The sequence below is a fragment of the Tupaia chinensis genome, unplaced genomic scaffold, assembly GCF_000334495.1.
Source record: "Tupaia chinensis unplaced genomic scaffold, TupChi_1.0 Scaffold143615_1, whole genome shotgun sequence".
Lineage (NCBI taxonomy): Eukaryota > Metazoa > Chordata > Mammalia > Scandentia > Tupaiidae > Tupaia > Tupaia belangeri.
In genome coordinates, this window is record NW_006203463.1 from 378,972 (window position 1) to 393,519 (window position 14,548).

The following is a 14,548-nucleotide window of genomic DNA, read 5'->3' on the forward strand; positions in this document are numbered from 1 at the left end:
GCAGGCCTGCCCTATTTCTATAAATAATATTGTAATGAATACAGAACTTTCAAGGTAGCTGGTTGGGACGGAGCATAAGAGGACCTGGGCTTGTTGAGTTGGAGAGGCAAAGGCAGAATTTACGGAAGGTCACGGTGAGTCCAACAAGCACTTCCCGGGTGGGGCTGGTGGTCCCCAGAGCCAGGAGGGCTGGGCCGAACGGGCAGGTCACACAGTACTCCGTCTCTGGCGGCTCGCTGTGTCCCTCCCACTGCTGTGACATGATGGCACAGCACAGTTACCTCGGGACAGAATCGCCAGGGAGCAGACGCGACCTCCCTGTCACGCTGACCTGTCGTTTGCCGGTGGTACGTGAGCCAGGTTTTACCAGAACATGTTACACGTACATGTTTTAGTAGCCTTGCCTTTATCATACTATGACATGATTGAAACGGCCAAAATGAAAAGCTGGTATTCGATTTCTGGGAAAGCACATCTTAAAACATGTGTTTACTTAAATTACACACGCGGCTTTCTTAGTCATTTCTTCAGGAATACGGTCAATAATAGGTGTGCAGAGACAGGATGATCATTTCTTATAGACGGTTTTTTTAATTTTTAAATTTAATCGCCAAGTACACTGTTCCAGTCAACATTTCTGACGGTTTGCTCCTTTCATCGGTGTTAGGATGAAATCAAACCTGGCACTAATAATGCATTCTTTATTTTAAACATGCCAAGGAAGAATGATGTAAGTGTAGATACTTTGCTTGTATTTTGCCAAACCACAAATCATGTTGAGAGAGCTATAATTTGTTAAGTATCTGAAGTAATTGGAAGAATAGGCTCCATAATGTACTTGAATTCTATCAAATTCAATATCGTAAGGCTCCCAGAGAGTATTAATATGTAATATTAAATACTTTTACTTTCCAAATCTGTATCTTTTTACCCAAGAGTTTTTAATGAATTTAAAAAAATGTATAGAATTGACATTTGCTAAAGTTTAGTGTATTTCTCTTAGCTAAGTTGAAATCAGAAGCCTGTTTCTCTTTCTTGGAAAATGTAACAAATGAAACCTAATAGCTTTTATTACTTGACAACTACTTCTCAGCGAGTACAGGAGCTGTCTGGAAAAAATATTTTTAAAGTTAATTTGTAACCTTTCAAAAAGCTGCTATATATGGTATATTCTTGATATAGAACAAGCTTTTCTTAAAAATGTGTTCCAAAACTTTCTGGCTTGACATTTTAAAATCTTCTTAAATCTGCTTGACAAGTACTTTTTCCTAAATGGAAAGTGTGAGTTAATGGTCATTACCTGTCTAGCACCTGGGTCTAGTTATTTACTGATTTTTTTTTGGGGGGAGGAGAGGTTTTCACTATAGGGTGCATGCACTCGCCAGAAAGACAGAGACAGACAGAGAGACAGAAAGCAAGAAATCACCCCCCAGGGGGATGGCCACGCCGCAATCCCTTCTCCTCCAGTCTCCTCTCGGGATCTTGGGCACACATGCACACATGCCTGGCGCGAGTTTAAGCCACCGGGTCCGGGACTCGAACCGCGGTCGACTACATGGGATTCCAGCAACATAACCATTATGCTAACTGCTGGTCCTATTACTTGCTGTTTTAGTGGGTATGAACTATGAAGCTTTACTCAAGGTGCTAGTCTCATTATAGCATTTTTGCTAATTAATTAGTTGACTTCCATTTATTTTTCTGGAAAGTCGTGATTAAATTCCAGACTTGGAGAGCCCAGATGGTACTGCAGCAGTGGTTGGTGCAGCTAGACCCGTGAGCCAGAGGTCCTGGGTTCATGGCACAGACCTCCTTGAGCACACTGGGTACATGTGTGTGCCCATGGTCTGGGCTGGCAGGAGCTGGGGGTGGATTGCAGCATGGCGATCCTGATGGGGATACCTGTCTCTCTGTCTCTCTCTCTCTGTCTCTCATGGAAGAAATAAATAGAATTAAAAAGTTTAAAAATGTCAAACATATGTATATTCACAAATGTGTGTGTGTATTTAGTAGTGTGGGGGGGGTTTGTGTGTGTGTGTGTGTGTGTTTTTCTTAATAAAATATGTTTATTCCATTTTTCTTAGGTTTTTGCCATAGGGCATGTGTGCATGATCATGTTGCAACCCCTTTTCCTCCACCCTCCTCCTGGGATTTTGGGCATGCATGCACACATGCTCGGCGTGATTGTCAAGCCACCAGGTCCAGGACTTGAACCATGGTCAGCCATGCGGGAGTCCAGCTGCCTCAGCCACCACACCATCTGCTGGCCCTGTTGGTAGGGAGGATGGGGAGGGGGGGGTCGTTTAAACAGGATCTTGCTGTGTTGTGGTCTCATTTTCTTAGTTGTTTACCCTGATAAACTGGTAATAAGGGACTCCAAAATCCTAAATTTTTTCAAAAAGTTAATAAAATGATAAAAAAAAAAGGTTGTGAGCTTTTAGGTTTTTTGAAAAAAAAAAAAAAACATTTATTGGGACCAACAGATGGCGTAATGGTTATGTTGCTGGACTTCTATGTAATTGACCAGTTTGGTCCCAGACCTGTTGGCTTAAACCTCATGCTGGGTGCGTGTGTTCATGCCCAGAATTTCAAGAGGAGAATGAAGGAAAAAGTATTATCATGTGGCCATCCCCCGTGGAGGGTGATTTCTTGCTTTCTGTCTCTCTGTCTCTGTATCTCTGAGGGCACTTGCCCTGTAGCAAAAATCTCTCTTAAAAAATTAACACTGGGTGAGACCCAGCTCCTAGCACCTCAGGTGGGTGTGAGGTAGAGTGCACGCCTTTCTGCCGCCTCGTGGAGCTGCCCCGATGTCGGAACAGGGCCTGTTTGTGTGAGCACTTTCATGTTGTAAGGTGCCCAATAAATGTGGTGACTTTATTACCTCTTACTTAAAAACAACAGAGCAGACAGACAAACTTGAATTTCAGTGTCAAAGAGCAAGCTGCACATGGCATGGGAGGCATGCAGGGATGACCTAGTGACGCACCTCTGGCCCTGTTGCCTTCTTGCCTCACGGGAGGAATCTGGTGTCTGGGAGCTTTTTGCATAGGCAGGAATGAAATGTTACAGACTGGAGAATGCGGGTAACTCAGCCTGAGGACTGCCACAGGCAAAGGGTGGGCCTAAGGGCTCTGAAGGATAGAACCTTCAGCTGTGTGTGGGGGCTGTGTGTGTGTGTGTGTGTGTGTGTGTGTGTGTGTGTGTGTGGTGTGTGTGTGTGTGTATGTCTGAGATGTGGGGTGTGTGTGTGTGTGTGTGTGTGTGTGGTGTGTGTGTGTGTGTATGTCTGAGATGTGGGGTGTGTGTGTGTGTGCCTGGGATGTGGGGGGGGATGTGGTGGGGGGCGCAGTGTGTATGGTGTGTGTGTATGCCTGGGGTGTGGGGTGTGTGTGTGTGTGCCTGAGATGTGGGGTGTGTGTGTGTGTGCCTGGGATGTGGGGGGTGTGTGTGTGCACGCACGCGTGGTGTGTGGGTTGTGTGTTTGTGGGGGGGGTATGTGTATGCATGGTGTGTGGGGAGTGTGTGTGTGCATGGTGTGTGGGATGTGTGTGTGTGTGCACGCACATGGTGTGTATGGTGTGTGTGTATGTGCGTGGTGTGTGGTGTGTGCGTGTGTGTGCATACGTGGTGTGTGGGGGGTGTGTGTGCATGGTGTGTGGGGGGTGTGTGTGTGTGCGTGGTATGTGTGGTGTGTGTGTGTGTGCGTGGTGTGTGGGGGGTGTGTGTGTGTGCGTGCATGCGTGCGTGTGCAGTGCCGTCTCCAGCCTTTTCTGAGGTGGGTTCTCTTGTCCTGCGTCTGGGTGATCGCCGTAGCAGACATGCTCTGTTCCCCATACCAAACTCTTTTCTGACTTCTCATTGTCCTGTCTTTGCCACCCTGGGTCCTCATAAATCTTTGTTCCCTTTAACAGACAGCTTTTGTCCTCAAGAACATTGTCAGGAACTATGTCAGTGATAAAGTTTTAGCTACATTCATAAAAGGTGTCTCTCTTAATTTTGTGTACACACACACAATTAGAAATCATACCCTCTCACCACCTCAATGACTATATCTTAGGTCATAGAGACGTACTCCAAGTTGAGCTCAACAGAGATTTGTGTGCCTTAATGGAAAGCTTTTTTATAGGGTATTTCAGAATTATAAAATGAATTTTTCTGGGACCAGCAGTTGGCGTAATGGCTATGTCACTGGACTCCCACGTAGTCGACCACGGTTCGCCTCCCAGACCCAGTGGCTTAAAACTCACGCCGGGCGCGTGTGCGTGCGTGCCCAAGATCCCGAGAGGAGAACGGAGGAGAAGGAATTGCAGCGTGACCACCCCCCTGGGGAGTGATTTCTCGCTTTCTGTCTCTCTGTCTTTCTCTGTCTGGTGAGTGCATGCGCCCTATAGCAAAAAAAAAAACCCAAAAAACAAAAAACAAAACCCAAAAACACAATTTAAAAAATGAATTTTTTTGTGGAACTGTTATTTAATTTTAATTATTTTTATTAGTATTCTAATTTTGCAATAGGGCACATGTGCTCATCAGAGAGACAGTGAGAGAGAGAGGGTGAGAATGTAATCTGTCAGGTCTGGGACTCAAACCATGGTCAGCCATGTGAGAATCCAGTTCCTTTAACCACCATGCCACCCACTGGCTCCTATAAAATGAATTTTACTAGCAGTGGGCCTTGGCAAGATCCCTTAACACCAGTTGTCTCACTGTAAAGTGCAGGTGCATGTTAGTATCAGCTTTGCTGTTGTTACTGTATTGCATGAGCCGTGATAGCTCAGGGGCGCTTGTGAAGTTCTGAGCAAATACATGACAGTGGTTTTATTAATGGCCGCCTCATGATTTCTGCTACTCTTGGAAGAGGGCACCCTGATTCATTGTTATGTTTCTCCAGGGAGAGTCACGCCAGGCCAGCTCACATCCTACATTCAGCTCTTCAAGAACAACCTCAGCGCTCTAATGAATCACTGTGGGCTCCTACAGCTGGGGCTGGCCACGGTTCAGACTCTGAAACACCCGCAGACAGCCAAGTGGGACAACTTCCTGGCTTTCGAAAGGCTCCTTCTCCAGGTATGTTGCTATGGGAGCTTCTTGGGATATGAATAGTTTCGACTTCCAGGGAGGCACGTTGATATTTGTGACGGTCTTAGTCATCAGTCATACTGCCGACATGTGTCCTGTGTCGCGTTCGCTGTGTAGCCTCAAAATCCAAGCGGGAACTTTTCCCATCCCTGCTTTGTTTCTTGTTTTTGTTTTTAAGTTCTTGACCATGACATCTTCAGCTTCTCGTCCAATACTGAGAACATTTCTCGAGGACTTGACCAACCCCCGCAAACCTCTTCCCCACTGTGCTCCCATCGCCTCCCCACTGCACCTCTGCTGATCTGTGAGCCGCTGCCATGGCCGTCCCCCATTTGGGTCCCATGGCACCCTGTGCCGGCTCTGATACTGTGTCCTGGGTGTGCGCTTCCTGGCCTGCACGTGGCTGCTCGGCCCCTCTCTGGGACAGCCTGTGCTGGGCTGTTAGGTTAGCCCCTTCCCCTGCCTCCCGCCTGCATGTCCTTCATCTCACACAGGCCCTCAGTCCTGGGCACCTTCCTCACCTTGCTCAGGGTCCTCATACCCCCCCCCAACCTTCTGTGCTCCCCCCACCTCACGTGGGTACCTCTCCACCTGACACCCCTACCACGCCCTGCCACCTGCTGTGCGCGGACAGCCTCCTCCTCCGGCTTTGGCCCCCACACTCATCGGGCCTCTGTTTCTTCACACCCCTGTTCTCTGGTAACCTGCGCTGAGCCCCCATTGCTCACCAGGCCCCTTCCCTACGTGTGGACAGTTTCCTTACCCTGCTGCTGCTCACCACAGGGTGGCCTCGAGGGGGAGCCTCTGGCTCCAAAGCTGATGCAAGCATTTCCAAACAGGCTTCGCAGAAGGTACTCCCACAAAGGACAATCCCTCAACTTAGGAGAGGTCAGGACGAAATTTGACACGATGTTAAATCTTGTATTTATATTTATAATTAATGCTAGGGATCCTTTGTTCCATGCTAGAATGTCGACTATTAGATGTGACTGTGGTATTTGGTTTGGTTCTTTGAGCAAGTAGAAAAAAACATAAAAAGATGGGAAAAGAAGTAAACATTGAAAACACAAAAATCCTACTTTTGTTCTAATTGCACATCACTCTGGCTAGCATGGCACTTGGTCACTTCTGGCCCTTGCCTGCTGGTGTTTAGCATGGGTGGACGTGTAAACTGGCCGCGGGAATGGCTCTCTGCCTATGCTCGTGGTTCTTACAGTAAACTCTCATCCATCTGGTGTGACGAGTCATCGCCGTTGGTCAGCGCCTCTCACAGACTCTGGTTTGAAAGCAGAGCTTTCGAGTTGATTTTGAGGAGGAGGGCAACTTTTCACTTCTTCTCAAAGGACTCGAGAGCCTGAGCAATCTCAGCCAACCTGAGTTGTTTATGTCTATGGAGACCGATTTCCACAACTTTCTACCAGGCTACCCTCACTAAAACCTCCGTGTTGACTTTATGGCCTAAGTAGCATTATAGACAGCTTTGGTTAGAAAAAAGAGAAGCCGCCCTGGAGATGTACAATTTAAAATAGGCTCTTGCATTTCTTCTCCTTACTGCTCTCGCTTGGTTCAGTGGTTTGGAGATCTAGCCAGCAGCAGGTCTGAGGACGATCAGTGTGACTTGCGTTTGACTTGGATCCTGAGAAATGACAGATTTAAGAATCTGATTTGGAAGGATAATATGTGCTCAAAAGAGAGGCATTTTTGAGTGTCACTGGGGAGTATCTAATACTCACTAGCACTGTATAGCTTTGAAGCAGGCAAAGGACGTGAAGCATCTACTTGGCTCTTTCTCGCAGGTCCGGTGTCATGGTTGGTCTTTCAGGCATTGTGTACACGTGTGCTAATGGTCAAACTCTGTGTTTCATGTTTAAAGTGTAGAAAGGAATAAGTTTAACTTGAACATGAATATGTTTATGATTCTATGCATGAATGTGTTTACAAAGTAGCTTTTTTTTTTTTTTGAGAGAGATTTTTCCTGTAGGGCATGTGCACTCACTGAGGAGTCAGAGACAGAGAGACAGAAAGTTAGAAATCATCCCCCAGGGGGGATGGCCATGCCGCAGTCCCTTCTCCTCCATTCTCCTTCAGGAGTTTCTGGCATGCACACACACACACCCAGCATGATTTTGAAGCCTCTGGGTCCAGGACTTGAACTTCAGTCGGCCATGTAGGAATCCAGTGGTATAACTGCTATGACATCTGCTGGTCCCTTGCTTTGTTTCAATCAAAATGCAGATTTATTTAATTTGGAGCTAACAGAGTGAATTCCTTTTTGATACAGTGCAAGACAGTTTTGGCTTCGTTTCCTCATCTAAATAGGAATCAAGTATCCACCCCGTGGTGCTGTCGTGAGATAATGTGAGTGCATCGCTCCGCACAGTGCCTGCCAGGTACTGAGTGCTCGAGTGATGGTCATCGTCATTATCACTTCTTTCAGATGAGCCAAAAATATCACAGATGCAACTGATTTGATGTGAGCGATGCCTTTAATATATCCTCATCTATGTTTTTTCTTCTTAAAGATTTATTAAGGAAGAATGCATCGGCTAGAAAAATGTTACTAAATGCTATCTTTTTTTATTTACTGTTTGATAGTGCTTCATGATATTTTTCTTTAAAACTAGATTCTAATCCTGTTGTTTTTATACTATAGCTGGGTTTTCCATGCAAATTGTCATAAAAAAATACTTACAAAAGTCATTTTTATTTATTATCAAGAGAGAGAGTGATAAGAACCCTCAACACGGCCTCACGCCATGATCCTCCCCAGCCTTCGCAGCCAGTTGGGATCATGGTACACAAGCACTCACCCAGCACGAGCAGGTCGACCCAGGACCCGAATTCTGGTCTTCCACGTGGCTTCCAGGATGGCAGAGCCTTAAGGTATTGTACGGCACCATGCCTGGGCCAGGAAGATATTTTTAGTGAGTATAATTTATCGTGGTTAGACAGTGCTATCAGGTCATGTAGCAAAGGAAAGAGCTGTGTTTGTAGTCTCCAGAATGCCTGCTTGATAAATCTATGCATATCATTCATCTCCATTTACTTCTTTATGCAAACTTTACATTTCAATAAAGAAATCCAACTTGGCAAATTAGTTTTAAACACATTCAATAATCCAGGTAAAACATTGCTCTGCTTTTAAATTTTATCTGTCTTGGGACCAGCAGTTAGCATAATGGCTATGTCGCTAGACTCCCACATAGTCGACCGCGGTTTGCGTCCCGGACTCGGTGGCTTAAAACTCACGCTGGGCGCGTGTGCGTGCGTGCCCAAGATCCCGAGAGGAGAATGGAGGAGAAGGGATTGCGGCGTGGCCATCCCCCCTGGGGGGTGATTTCTCGCTTTCTGTCTCTCTGTCTCTCTCTGTCTGGTGAGTGCACGCGCCCTATAGCAAAAACCTCTCAAAAAAAATTTATCTGTCTTTGCAATGAAAAATAGGCATACTTTTTATTAGTTGCCAAAGTCATCTCTATCAGATTAGTTTTATTTAATATATTGAATTTTAGAATATCTCTTTCTATAATAAGCCAGACACATTTACAGTAAGTCATCATATGTTGGCTAGTTCTCCAGTATATGGGTGAGCTTGACCTCCCGAGTCCTCTAGGGCTTCTCCCGAGCCACATGGCTCAGCTTGGACTGTAACAGTTCAGTTTCATTGTGCCACTCCTGACCGGTACCTGGGAGGTCCTGTTTTATAATGCCTTGTTTTTAGCTGTTGATAATAAGCAATATTGAGTTTTTCGAGGAGGAAATTTCTACTGCTCTGCCTCTCTTAGGGAAGGGCCTTGGTATCCAGGGTCTTCAGCTGTGTTGAGTGTCCCCCAGTGCTGACTGTACTTGCACAAACCCTGCTTGTACCATCTGGATGCAGAGTAAGACGGGATGCAGACAGTGATGGTCACCAAAGTCAGACGAGATGTCCTTTCGATATTAAGGAGTGATTTTGATAGGGTGTCCCTTGAGAGGGAAAATGTAGAGCATACTCTTTACATTACATCAAAAATACCTGCAGAGGCAAGTGTTAGCACAAAACAGCTCTCTTCACTTCTGATTTCCACGTCGGAGGGTTTTCCTCACCACGCTCTGGGCCTCTTTCAGAGCTTCTATTCTTTCCTTGTGAGAGGAGAATTTTCTGATGGAGATGCCCGAAGGCTCTGCCTTTCCTCTTAGGAGGAGTCCTGGCCTACAGACAGTGGTGGGGCTCAGCTCTACAGGGTCCAGGTCTCTCTTCCTTGCATGGCAGCTGCTCTCTTTTCTCCTCCCTTCTTTAAAGTGAGCTGGCAGCAGGAAGCAGGCGGTCAGCCCTGCTCCTTCATGGGAAGCCTGTCCTGGTCAGTGCTTGCCTGTGACCAGGAGAGCAAGGTTGCCTGGTTCCTGAGCCCTCTGTTAGCTTGTGCACATGGCTAATACACCTGACCCCCCTCCACCCAGTCTGCTCCCTGTGTTAGAGGTGATTTGGGCTTCCTGTCTTTATTAAACTTTGCTTTATTTCTCAACCAGTCTGGATCCAGGGCTAGGAGGAGTTCCATTTTTGGTAACCCCTTTGGCATCCCAAGAGTAACAGGTAGTTGTTTTGAATAAGATGTTTCCAATGTGGGGATTTATGAGTTACCACTTCATATTTATCAGGTGTATACAAAAGGGATGTTGCAATAAACAAGATGGGGGTATAGGCAACCTTTCTTTTTGAAGGTTAAGTTGAAAATAGTAAAGGTCACACATTTTTTTTTTCCTTTTTAAAAAATTTTTGCTGTAGGCTATGTACACTTGCCAGTAACAGACATCCCCGTGGGGGTTGGTCATACTGCAGTCCCTTCCCCTCCACTCTCCTCTTAGGATTTTGGGCATGCATGCACATGTGCCTGGTGGTTTTGTTTTCTTTTTTTCTTTTTTTCCAAGCCGAGTCTGGTATGCAGTTGGATATGTGGGATGAACACCTTAACCACCACACCACCTGCTGGCCCACAAAGGTCACTCTCTGTGCTAAATACTGAAAGGACAGATTTGACTAGAAGCCTACCACTTCTCATTGATTCTGAAATGTCCATTTTTCACATCTTAACATTTCTGAATTTAGAGTACATCCTGAAATCAATATCATGTCTTTAGTTTGGTTACAACTGTTTATATCTAGCTTAGGAGCTCATTAAATAATGATTTATGTTTTAATCAATCTTTTTTTTTTTTGAGAGGTTTTTGCTATAGGGCACGTGCACTCGCCAGAAAGACAGAGAGAGACAGAGAGACAGAAAGCAAGAAATCACCCCCCAGGGGGGATGGCCATGCCACAATCCCTTCTCCATTCTCCTCTCAGGATCTTGGGCATGCACGCACATGCGCCCCGTGTGAGTTTAAGCCACCGGGTCCAGGACTCAAACAGTGGTCGGCTACATGGGAGTTCAGTGACATAGCCATCACACGAACTGCTGGTCCCTGTTTAATAAATCTTACTGATTATTAGAGTCAACAAAATGGGGTTTTAAAGGTAATAGGTGGATGAAAATCCCCTCAGACCTGGGCCTGACTGCTGTCTTCCTGGCTCAATCGTGCTGGCAAAGCCCCTGTGCATTTGAGTGGCAGTTTGCTTTCACTGGCCAAGAGAATGATGAAAGGTTGCTTACTTGAGGTGCTTAGGTCCGTCTAGTACTTCCTGCGAGTTTAGGAGGGTGACCCTTTGTCAGGCTACTTTGGCATATGACTAATGGCATATCCAAGACAATTTCACGATGGTTTCAGTGACGTTGAACTATCTCCCATGCTGTCGAGTATTGAGGGAAGCTTTGGAGCTGATATCTTAGGCTTGCGCTGTGAAGTCTTGGATTAGGAAGATGTTTATGAGTGGGTTACTGAAAGGTTGACGTAACTTGGGTCTCTGTATGACAGACGAGTATGATCATTTAAATATGAAAACAGGGCCTGTATCGTTTTGTTTGTTTGTTGCCAGAGAACATGTTTCTTCACCAGAAGAACAGAGAGAGAGAGGGGTAGGGAGAAAAACCTCCTAATGGGGCCTTGTCGTGCTGTCGGCCTTTTTCTCCATTTCTCCATCCTGTCAGGATGCTGGGCATGCACACATGTGTCCAGCAAGTTTTCCAAGCCTCTGGGGCTCAGATTTGAACTGTTTAGTAAGCCATGTTGGGGATCTAACTTCCTTAACCACCAGGTCCCAGGGCCAGCCCTAAAATCAGTGCCTTTACATTGCTAAAAATCATGACAGATGATCCTAATTGAAATGAACCGATATTTATTATTTTTAAAGCAGTAGAAATGTCCAAATACTGAATCGTCGAGTTCTATTGTTCTCCTTATTTATCTCAGATGGGTTTTGCTACCTCCCGAGTTGCTGGGACCACAGTCATGTGCCACCAGGGGCCTGGCTCTTTCACACAGGGCCTCACCATGCTGTGCTCCCTGGCCAAGGCTGAGCCTCCCATCTCAGCCTCCTGAGCAGCTGGGATCACGGGCCACCACCACTGCAGCCAGCTCTTTAGGTGAGCTGGGGGAAATCGGGGCTCCCGTGTGGACCCATCAGCCAGTGTGCACCACCACAGTGGAGCCTGAATGAGCTCTTCTTTGTAAACCTGGTGTGTATCTAAGTCAGTTTGATCAAAAACACCTAAGACATTTTACTCACAACTGCTTATTACTCATTTTGAACCACAGTTTTATTTTGTTGATGTCAAAATGATGGATTGTCTTGAGGTTGGTGCTGTTAAACATCACCAGATTCTGGGATATTTGGAAACAGGGTATGACGATTTAACTTATTTTAGGGTAACACTACAATCTTAGAGTTTCAAAATTTCTCCAGGAAATGTATTGGAAAAAAGTCCCAGATGAAGGGCATTAGGGATTGGGGAGCTCTGAGTACCTAATCAGCCGGGTCCTCAGGAGCGTACGGTTAGCCTCTTCCATCACTTGATAGGCCCCGTCTTCCCCGCTGTGTTCACAGTGAAGATCACCCAGGGACTCTGTCTCAGTTACAGACAGAGCTAGTAACTTTACCAGTGCTCAGAAATATAAATCTTCTCTCCGTTACTTTCTCTCCTCTCCAGGGAAACCCCTGCCCTCTAATTCTTTGCCAAGAGAGGTGTCACTTCCAAATGGTGGAGGGACAGAGCTGAAAAGACTCTGCCAAAAAAAAAAAAAAAAAAAAAAAAAGCCAGGATTCCATTTCATTCTCTGTAATAACAATCTATTGGACACATGCTTTTTGCTGGACCGTGAAGTTAAAAAACTGGAACATATACAGTTTCTTGGATGTACATAGAATTTATTTTGTAATGTGGGTTGAATATCATTACATTATTATTATGTGTAATATTTTCAGGGAGACAGGACCAAGAAAGATTTCACAGACTTGTCTGAGTCCCTCAGTATTGCATGTACAGTATTTCCTCTGTGAGATGTGTGAGTCCTAAGTTCTGATCAACCATTTTTTTTAAAGGTTTTGCCATAGAGTGCATGCACTCACCAGAGACATAGAGAGAGTTAGTAAGAGGGAAAGTGAGAAATCACCCACCGGGGGGATGGCCCCACCACAATCCCTTCTCCTCCATTCTCATCTGGGAATTCTGGGCACACAGGCGTATGTGCCTGGCTTGGGTTTCAAGCTGCTGTGTCTAAGACTTGAACCACACTTGGCCAAATAGGAGTCCAGCACCTTAACCACTACACCACCTGTTGCCCCAACTGATAATCAATTTTTTTGAGAGAGATTTTTTTTGCTACAGGGCACGTGCACACTCCAGAGAGACAGAGAGATAGAAAGTAAGAAATCACACCCCCCCCCACCCCAGGGGGAGGGATGGCCACACCGCAATCCTTTCTTCTCCGTTCTGCTCTTGGGATTTTGGGCACGCACACACACCCATCATGACTTTCAAGCCACTGGGTTTGATATTTGAACCATGGTTGACTGCATGGGAGTCCAGCAATGTAACCATTATGCCATCTGCTGGTCCCCTGAAAACCAATTTTTAGATCAGTGATTCTCAAACTGCTGATTTGAAGTCTAGCATTGTGTGGGGAGGTTGGATGAGTTGTGAGTTTGACTGTGGTCCTGACACTAGGATCAGAGCCAGGTTAACCCCACTCTGTGATACTGAAGCCACGCCATTGCTACCATGCATCCCAGGAGCACTGTCCTGGAGCGAGATATGGGAGCTGCTGCTGCCACTTTCTCGCACACTCTCCCTACACTGGCTCCCAGGCATCAGGGTAAAAAGTTTTCAAAACACAGTGAGGTTTACATAACCCGTTAGAAACAGGCTCTGTTTACATGCACGCAAACTGATCACTATCTCTGTGGGTACTAGGATCACTAAAACGCAGTGTTCCCACTAATTCATTTTTCTTGGTATAAATATAAATATGTGTGTGTGTGTGTGTATCAATTTGACATTCGGTTTAGATTTTCATCTTAAGTTCTACTCCCTGTCAGACTTTGACAGAAATCTCAAGTGATATACACATCTCCCTGTAGGGATATACCATCTCAGTTTTACTTTTTTTCTTGCAGAACAGTTTATTGAACATGTTCTTCTTCCCTATGACATTAAGGTATTGTATTTTTGAGTAATAAAAGAGAGAGAGAGTGGGATATAGAAAAAAAATAACACCCACGGACTTCTTGTTTCTTTGCCTAGGAGGGCACATGTCCAGGTTTGGAGTTAGGTGGATCTGTGCCCAGCATCTGATTAGAAAGTGAGTTGGACACATAAGCTATAGAAACCATTGCTTTTAAACTGGGCCGACCGTAGACGCGATGATATCATATGCTATTCCAGCTGCAAGCCAGAGTTAGTAATCAGGCAAAGTGCAGTCAAGGCTAACAATTTTGGTTCTTAACATTTTGCGGGTCTACAAAAAAAGTTCCAAAGACAGACTTCATGCCAATGGCGAGGTACGCATGGGTGGGTCTTCAGTTTGTGAAAGCCAAGAAGGGTGCCACCATTCTGGTTTACTTGACCGAGAGGGAAATAACACCGGCTTATGGTTCAGTGCACTGAGTCAGCCTTCCATCCTGAGACACGCCTGCTAGCTATTTGTACCATGCCGGCCACCCCTGTGGTTGCTGGGATTTTTTTTTTCCTTCATTTTTTCCCCCCCAAAACTAAACTATCTCCAGTTTTGTTAAAGATCCTTTTCATAAACCATGTTGGTACTTCAGGCAGGACATGGCAGTCATTAACAATATACACCTTGTAAACGTCCTTCTTCATTAGACTGTGGAAATCGGAAAGCCACTGTGAAACCCAGTGACGCCTTCACTGATGCTCTGAACAAGGACAGTTTAGAGTGAGGCATGGCAGTTCACACTGTGCATTTCATGAGCTGACCCTGACTTTCAGGAAATGAAAGGGTGGAATTATCAGCCTGAAGGCCCGTCCGTATAGGAAAGGACCGGCCTCTCTTTTGAGGGATGCCGTCTCAGTGTCACTGGAAAGTCCAGAATGAGTGACAT

The 14,548-nt window shown here is 45.7% G+C and overlaps 1 protein-coding gene across 1 annotated transcript in view; it reads left to right on the top strand.

Annotated features, from left to right (window-relative positions):
• SCFD2 (sec1 family domain containing 2) overlaps positions 1–14,548 on the top strand; it is a 457,870-nt gene that overhangs the window by 63,293 nt on the left and 380,029 nt on the right. Inside the window, exon 4 of the mRNA XM_006164377.2 lies at positions 4,889–5,064. Coding sequence (XP_006164439.1) covers positions 4,889–5,064 — 176 coding nt within the window. The remainder of the gene's footprint in view (positions 1–4,888; positions 5,065–14,548) is intronic.